At 35.3% G+C, this 8,415-nt stretch overlaps 1 protein-coding gene across 1 annotated transcript; it reads left to right on the top strand.

Moving 5' to 3' along the window:
* Positions 1 to 3,818: 3,818 nt before the first annotated feature.
* On the top strand, positions 3,819 to 5,943 carry LOC121311927 (sulfotransferase 6B1-like). Its single transcript, XM_041244038.1, has 6 exons — positions 3,819 to 4,030; positions 4,165 to 4,373; positions 4,562 to 4,688; positions 4,864 to 4,958; positions 5,260 to 5,446; positions 5,578 to 5,943. Exons 1-6 carry the CDS (start codon positions 3,892 to 3,894, stop codon positions 5,694 to 5,696), a joined length of 876 nt encoding a protein of 291 aa, XP_041099972.1. The 5' UTR covers positions 3,819 to 3,891; the 3' UTR covers positions 5,697 to 5,943.
* The last annotated feature ends 2,472 nt before the right edge of the window (positions 5,944 to 8,415 follow it).

Raw genomic sequence — 8,415 nt, 5'->3', positions numbered from 1 at the left:
GCCTCTTCAGCAATTATCTTCCATTATACTTGCCTTGAAGAACAAACCACTCCAGTATATTTTTGTATCAGTAATGCTGGATTTACTAACATTATAGAATCAGCCATAATTATTTAACTTCTTATGAGTGCTTTTTGGTTTGATTTGTAAACTATTTGTAACACCCCCTCAGACACGGGGCATGCAAAATTAGGTTAAAATATTTTTGCATGCTTAAGTCCAGGGCTTGTATCCAAAAGGTTACCGGTTCAAATCCCATCTTTGCCACTGACTCACTGTGTGACCTTGAAAAAGTCACTTAACCTCCTTGTGCACTGTCCTGTGGATGAGATGTTAAATCAATGTCCTATTGTAAGTGACTCTGCATATAATGCACAGTTCACAGCCTACCTCTGTGAAGTGCTTTGTGATGGTGGTTCCACTATGAAAGGCGCTATATAAAAAAATGAAGATATTATATTAAAACACAGAGGGGTTATTTTGAATATCAGAGCATATTTTGCAGAGCAAAATATTATATAATAATTGATGAGGTTCTTTTTTATTCAGATAGCAGAGCTAAAATACAGGGAACAGTGTCTCTGGGAAAAACACACACGTGATGCATACCAAATCAATGGAAATGTATTGATTGGACAGCATGTTTAAAATCCAATAAACCAATGTCTGTGCAGGGGAGGGAACATCACAGAGGAAAATCAGTATGACAAAATCTCACTTTAATTTCAGTACCATATACAATATAAAATATGCACTAATCAAATAAACATGTCAAATTATAATAATAAAACATGCAATCGCAAAATAAATGTGTGAAGGATGATGGGCCATTATTGACCGTGTTACATATTCCCTACCATATGTTTTATAAAATAAAGCTTACAGTAAACATTAACTTGTGTAACACTGATGGCTCTAGTATGCACAGGATGTAATGACACATCTCATGGTTTTGTGACACTAATTCAGTCTTGTATTTGTAAAGAAATTTCACAACTTGTTCCTTTGAATCTATTGTCTTGTCATATTTTTAAGATAGAGGTACCGGTAGTAGCAAAATCTATTTTTCCCTGATTTGTTCCTTTCCCTTCCAGAATTAGAATCGTGTCTTGGTTGGGTGACGGATGAATGTTTTTGATAGCACGGCCACAGTGGTGTTAGGTGCCAACTTTTTTTTCAATAGTTAAAACAATGAATAACCTGCATCTATTATATTATTTATATATTTAATAGATCGTCCTACGAAATAGGTTTCGTTGACGTGGGGCTCTATCCCACACTTGTCGTACAGTTGTCGACGACGTCTACTGTGTCCCACTTAAAACAGGACCTCGGTTTTACATCTCCTCCAAAGGACAGAGCACAAGGAGGTTAATGACTTGCTCAGGGTCACATGCATTGATTCAGCAGTTGAGCAGGGATTTGAACTGGGGACCTACTGGCAAGAAGCCCTTTGCTTTAACCACAAAGTTAACGACATCATTATCTGCTGGAACATGGCCGGACACAACACAAGCGTTCTTCAGTTTGAAATTTGCATTACATTTTTTGTTTGTTTCTTTCTTCCAAATTGGTGTGTCCGAGAATTACATTTGGAGATAAACTTTCTAAATTGTATGTCTTTATACTTAGAATCTGTTCTAAATCTCTGCTCTGTTCAATTGAGAGACAACTGGATTCTGCATTCTGAATCACACTTTATTACCAAACCCACAAGTTCATATTTTCTAAAAACACTTTGATTGTATGTTTGCGGCTGTTTAAGTTTTTTTCATTTGTTTTTCTGTACAGTAATTGTAAGAGAACTAAGATTACAAAAGATTTTGAGAATCCTGAGAAAAGAGGAAAGTGACACCCAACTTAAATTGTGCAAAAATCCCGGCTTTGGTTGTGGTCAGACTGTTATGGAGGTTTGTCACTACGTTTCTATTACGCCACTCAATGGCTTAGTTTACATGCAACCTTCACATGAAAAAAAAAAAAAAACATGGAAAAACTTGACCAAAACATTAGTTACAATGTAAAAATAAGAGCCATTTTACCATACCAATGTATTTAGGATTAGGAAAAGCAATAGCGAGCAATGATTTGACAAGGATTTTCCCTTATTTGGGTTTTAATAAGAAATGTGAATTCTGTGCATATCTTCCACACATTTTTGCATTTGAAGAGCTCACATTCCTGCTCTGTGAAGCCAAGGGGCAATTGCTGGCGTGATGCTTGCCTGAATCTTTGTTCCAATTCAATACACCATTGTGGCACTAGCATTGCACCTTTATGCAGGCACTGTCTAATAATCCCACAGACAAGACAGATGTTAGTAGGTGCCCTGATTAGTTTATTAAATCTTTCCAGAACTGCCATCCTATCATTGTCTCATTTTTTATTCTGTTTTTAACAAGTGCACCTCATTGTTATAAAATTGTATGTAAACAAACAGCGAAATGCGCCTCTGTTTCTTTTCCTACAAAGTGTTGGAAAGTGTTCGAGCTCTTGAGCAAAATTTGAATCAGACACAAGTCGCTGAGCAATTTGGTGTTTCCTGTTCTGGTGAGTTGCTTCACCATACTGTTAAATAATGTGCATGTCTTGAATATTACTCCTGTACATGTATTCATAATTAATCTAGAGCTGCTGGTGCTGCATTTATTTAACACAGGTAAGGGTATTAATATAGTTTGACAGTTAGTTTATTAATCTTAGTTTGTGTGTTACTTTATTATTGTAGTTTATTAACATACACTTGCCTATTGCTTTTCTTTTACTTATTCAGTTCATTTCATATTTTGATGCAAGTGCGTCATGACAGTTTAGTTTTACATGTAAAACTAACGTAATACATGTTTATTTATTGATTGATTCATATTGTGTCTGGTGGCTAACTCCGTCTTAGAGAACAGTTCGGCTAAGAGAACACTTTGCTTGCTTCCCAAGGGATGTTCTCTTAGCCGGACAATACTGTACAACTGTAAAGTTTGTCTTTGAGTTCAACTGTGTTCACCCTAAGAAAATAAATATGAGAAATGTTAGTTGAGAATTCAGTTCTGTGCAAGAAGGGGTATTGTCACTAGGGAAGTTTTTGTTTTGTTTTTTAGTAATCTGTTTCTCTTGTACGGTAATTTTAACAGTACCTCAGCCCACTAATGATTTGTGAACTTAAAGAAAAGAGGAAAGTGGCACAAAGTGTAAAAGTCCCTGTATTGCATTATCTTTCTTGATTTTGGTTGTGGTCTGCACAGGCAGTGCACAGAGTAGTTAATGTGCAGACTGTGCCGAGATTTCATTGAATGATTCATTAGCAATCAAGTCTCGATAGAGCTGCATAAAAGAGTCAGTGTTTCACACATACAGGGTTGGTGTTCAGAGTGGAGAACGGGAGAGAAAAGGAGGTAGAACTTTAAAAACTAAAACATAACAAAAAATAATTATTTAATAAATCTGTGCATCGGCACTTTACTCATCATTCTGTGTCTATCTACTTCCTGGCACAATGTCACCCACCAAGCTAATCTGTGACATAAATAAAAAAAATGAAAAAACTCTCTGAAACAGAGGAAAAAAGGTTTCATGAACTACAAACCTGATTTAAATAAAATGGGTTCTTAAAAAAAAGTAATTAACAAAACATTCCTTAAAACAAAAAGTTGTGTGAATATCCACCTCACATCTAGTGGTACTATTAAATGCCTCATCATCTTTACGAGAGAGACTTGATTACACCATTTCCTTCTGGTATGTTTCTTAAAACATTCCTTTACATAACTGATAGTTTCCGGTTCCCAGCTGAAAGACAGATATATAACGAGAGAAATGTTTCTCATGCACCCAGATAACGCAGTATCTAGCTCTTTCTGAAGACATTTGACAAACTCTAAAGACATTCAACACAAGATGCCAGAACAGACTGAGCTCATTCACACCTTCAATGGCATTCCATTTTCTACAAGAGTATCAAAAGAGCTCCTTCAGTCCCTGGACACCTTTGAAGCCAGAGAAGACGACGTGTTATTAGTTTCATATCCAAAATCAGGTAAGACACATTTCTGAATATTATTTGATATCTTTCCGTGAACTTTACTAATTATTAAAAGTTGATCTATCAGAAATGGGTAGATCAGTATACACAGACTGCTTGACTGATGTGTGTTTTGAAACTCTTTCTAGGCACGCACTGGCTTGCAGAGATTATGAAGAATCTGTACCACAGCCACAATGAAGACAATGGGGTTAGCAAAGTGACACTGACATCACCTCTGGAGTTCGGAGATCTCTCCAAATTCGATGAGCTGAGAAACCTCCCCAACAAGAGGCTCATCCCAACACACCTCAACTATGAGATGATCCCAGTGCAGTTCAAAACAAAAAAATGCAAGGTAACAAAAAACAGCCATTATGTTTGTTGCTTTATCAAATAACACGACCATGAAATCGTAAAGTATCACTGCACAGTGCAGTAATAAAGGATACTACTTTTCAACATTACGCTGTGCAAACACCAAATTATTAAGAGATGGTGTCTGAATTACACAAACTAAAATTATTATCTTGTTCTTGCTTCCAGATGATTTATGTGATCAGAAATCCTAAGGACACCGCTGTTTCATTGTACCATTATTACAAGCAGAACCCCAATCTGCCCAAGATTGAGAAATGGTCCACCTTTTTAGAAATGTTCTTGAAAGGAGAAGGTAAATATGACTAATGTTTAGATTGAGATGGAAAAATGTGAAGAAAATGAATGCAATCTGCATGTTGTTAAAAGAGTTACCACCATGTCCTTTTAATTTTCATATCAGACATGATATATGATGCAAAAGTGTTAATTTGATACAATAATTTGCTTTGCCTGTATTTGTATTGCAGTTGTGTGCGGTTCCTGGATTGACCATGTCCTTAGCTGGGAAAAGAGCAAAACTGATGAAAATGTCCTTGTTCTGTACTACGAGTCCTTAAAGCAGGTGAGTTCAAAATGGAGCACAGGCATGGACATCATCCATTTGATATTGTCTTACATTAGTGTAGAACTAAAAAGTCACTTTGAGGAATGAAGTTAACTGGAACAATCCCTGTTATATATTCCATAGCAGATGCACGTTGGGGAAATTTGTAGAAAACATTATTTAGATTCTTTGGAACATGATGGTCTGATTCTTTTCTTTTCCATGCTATCCCACTGGGGTTAATTCAATCAATTAACACCAATACATTTTGCCATTCCCTCAATGTAAAACTAAACTGTCAAATGTATGTTTTTCATAGGATCTTCCAAAACATGTCAAGGAGATCAGCACGTTTTTGGGCATCAATGTCACTGAAGATCAAGTCAAAGACATTTCAAAGAAATCTTCCTTCAGTGAAATGAAGGACAAGGCAGAGAAGGAGAAAGTGAATCCAAACCACACGGTCTGCGTACTGACTTCCAACAAGAAGCTGATATTTAGGAAAGGTAAGAGTTTCATCACCACTGAACTAAAACTAAAGCACTGCAATGCTAAAAGAGGGCATTGATAAGCCCAAAACAACAGGGTATTTATTAACTTATGCAAATAATACATTCAAATACTTTATGTCTTTCAGGTACTGTTGGTGACTGGAAAAATCATTTCACTTCCAAGCAGAATGCTAGGTTTGACGAGCTGTTCAGTGAAAAAATCAACTCCAGTGAATTAGCAAGACGTGTGGAATATGAGAGTTAGAATATAAAGACCAATTGCACACTTATTCTATTAATGATGTAAATAAACTGCAATACTGCAGAATGGGATTTTCCAATGTAATCTCTTGTCAAAACTGACTCCCTTGTTATTGGGTAAAATCTGTAAGTCATGTTACTTTCTGCTGGTAACAAGTCTGATTCACTTTGTGTTGGTGAATCAAAAGGAAAACATTTTTTTGTATTAAATGTATAAATATGCTTTTTTAAAAATAATATTTATTTATTTATTTAATTATTTGTGTATGCGTTTGGAATTGTTTTTTTTCTGTTCAGTGGTTATTTTCTGTACAGCATTAATGTATAATAGATGTTAAATTCTTGCACTCAATAAAGATTTACAATTAACAGAATTACTGAATTCTAGTTATTATTGATGAGTGGACCCAGCAGCGTTGCTATTTGTATAAACTCTGATATCCTTGTTGGTACATCGTAAACCAATTATTGCCATACAACTATGGATCAACTGTGTTCCCCCTTCAAGTAATTTTCAATTGTTCATTATTATAAAAAGTGTTAAAATCAAACGTAGATTCAATTTTTAAAAAGCTGTATACTCTTCTTTACCTTATGAGCCTCTTCAGCAATTATCTTCCATTATACTTGCCTTGAAGAACAAACCACTCCAGTATATTTTTGTATCAGTAATGCTGGATTTACTAACATTATAGAATCAGCCATAATTATTTAACTTCTTATGAGTGCTTTTTGATTTGATTTGTAAACTATTTGTAACACCCCCTCAGACAGGGGGCATGCAAAATTAGGTTAAAATATTCTTACATGCTTAAGTCCAGGGCTTGTATCCAAAAGGTTACCGGTTCAAATCCCATCTTTGCCACTGACTGACTCACTGTGTGACCCTGAGCAAGTCACTTAGCCTCCTTGTGCTTCACCCTACGGATGAGATGTTAAATCTATTGTTCTATTGTAAGTGACTCTGCATATAATGCACAGTTCACAGCCTACCTCTGTAAAACATGCTGTGTAATTGGTCTGATAGGGAAAAGCTTCCGGCGATATATTTTTTTTCCTTTATAATATCATTTTTGTGTCTCCCAATAAAACGCATAGTCCTCTAATAAACAAACTCAGAGCAAAATATTATATAATAATTGATGAGGTTCTTTTTTATTCAGATAGCAGAGCTAAAATACAGGGAACAGTGTCTCTGGGAAAAACACACACGTGATGCATACCAAATCAATGGAAATGTATTGATTGGACAGCATGTTTAAAATCCAATAAACCAATGTCTGTGCGGAGGAGGGAACATCACAGAGGAAAATCAGTATGACAAAATCTCACTTTAATTTCAGTACCATATACAATATAAAATATGCACTAATCAAATAAACATGTCAAATTATAATAATAAAACATGCAATCGCAAAATAAATGTGTGAAGGATGATGGGCCATTATTGACCGTGTTACATATTCCCTACCATATGTTTTATAAAATAAAGCTTACAGTAAACATTAACTTGTGTAACACTGATGGCTCTAGTATGCACAGGATGTAATGACACATCTCATGGTTTGGTAACACTAATTCAGTCTTGTATTTGTAAGGAAATTTCACAACTTGTTCCTTTGAATCTATTGTCTTGTCATATTTTTAAGATAGAGGTACCGGTAGTAGCAAAATCTATTTTTCCCTGATTTGTTCCTTTCCCTTCCAGAATTAGAATTAGAAACAACAATTATTACAAAAATATTTGGGTGTCAATTATATGGTGAAAAAAGTTATCCATTTTGTTAATTATTTGAACGTAGAATAATATAATAAATAATATAATTATCTAGCAGATGCTTTAATCCAAAGCAACTTGCAGAGACTAGGGTGTGAACTATGCATCAACAGCTGCTGCAGCTGCACAGTCACTTGCAATAGGACCTCGGTTTTACGCCTCCTCCAAAGGACAGAGCACAAGGAGGTTAATGACTTGCTCAGGGTCACATGCATTGATAAAACAGTTGAGCAGGGATTTGAACTGGGGACCTACTGGCAAGAAGCCCTTTGCTTTAACCACAAAGTTAACGACAACATTATCTGCTGGAACTCCACCAGGACATTAACTTCAGAATAGATTTTTTTATATACAAATGCAAGTTCAATAAAACTAAGTACCCTTGTCAATGTTTCATATTCTACCTGTTGTATTATCTTCAATCCATCAGGTCAATTAATAACAAAAGAGTAATGAAAAATATATTTGCATGGTATTCCATAGGCTTTAACAATATATTAATTCCCTGAAGAAGTTAACATGATGACTTGTAACCTGCCTCCCACTTTCCATGGATTGCCCAGAGCTAACCAAATCACAAGCGTTCTTCAGTTTGAAATTTGCATTACATTTTTTGTTTGTTTCTTTCTTCCAAATTGGTGTGTCCGAGAATTACATTTGGAGATAAACTTTCTAAATTGTATGTCTTTATACTTAGAATCTGTTCTAAATCTCTGCTCTGTTCAATTGAGAGACAACTGGATTCTGCATTCTGAATCACACTTTATTACCAAACCCACAAGTTCATATTTTCTAAAAACACTTTGATTGTATGTTTGCGGCTGTTTAAGTTTTTTTCATTTGTTTTTCTGTACAGTAATTGTAAGAGAACTAAGATTACAAAAGATTTTGAGAATCCTGAGAAAAGAGGAAAGTGACACCCAACTTAAATTGTGCAAAAATCCCG

The sequence above is a fragment of the Polyodon spathula genome, unplaced genomic scaffold (genome assembly GCF_017654505.1).
Source record: "Polyodon spathula isolate WHYD16114869_AA unplaced genomic scaffold, ASM1765450v1 scaffolds_3372, whole genome shotgun sequence".
NCBI classification, from domain to species: domain Eukaryota; kingdom Metazoa; phylum Chordata; class Actinopteri; order Acipenseriformes; family Polyodontidae; genus Polyodon; species Polyodon spathula.
Note: the sequence above shows the minus strand (reverse complement) of the source record. Positions and strands in the feature narration are given on the sequence as shown.

What these genes read in the sequence shown, in the direction of transcription:
- LOC121311927 (XM_041244038.1), top strand. Translation starts at nt 3,892, where the DNA reads ATGCCAGAACAGACTGAGCTCATTCACACCTTCAATGGCATTCCATTT. An exon ending in TCAAAACAAAAAAATGCAAG is followed by an intron (nt 4,374 to 4,561) that starts GTAACAAAAAAC and finishes TCTTGCTTCCAG; the next exon opens with ATGATTTATGTGATCAGAAA. An exon ending in GAAGCTGATATTTAGGAAAG is followed by an intron (nt 5,447 to 5,577) that starts GTAAGAGTTTCA and finishes TATGTCTTTCAG; the next exon opens with GTACTGTTGGTGACTGGAAA.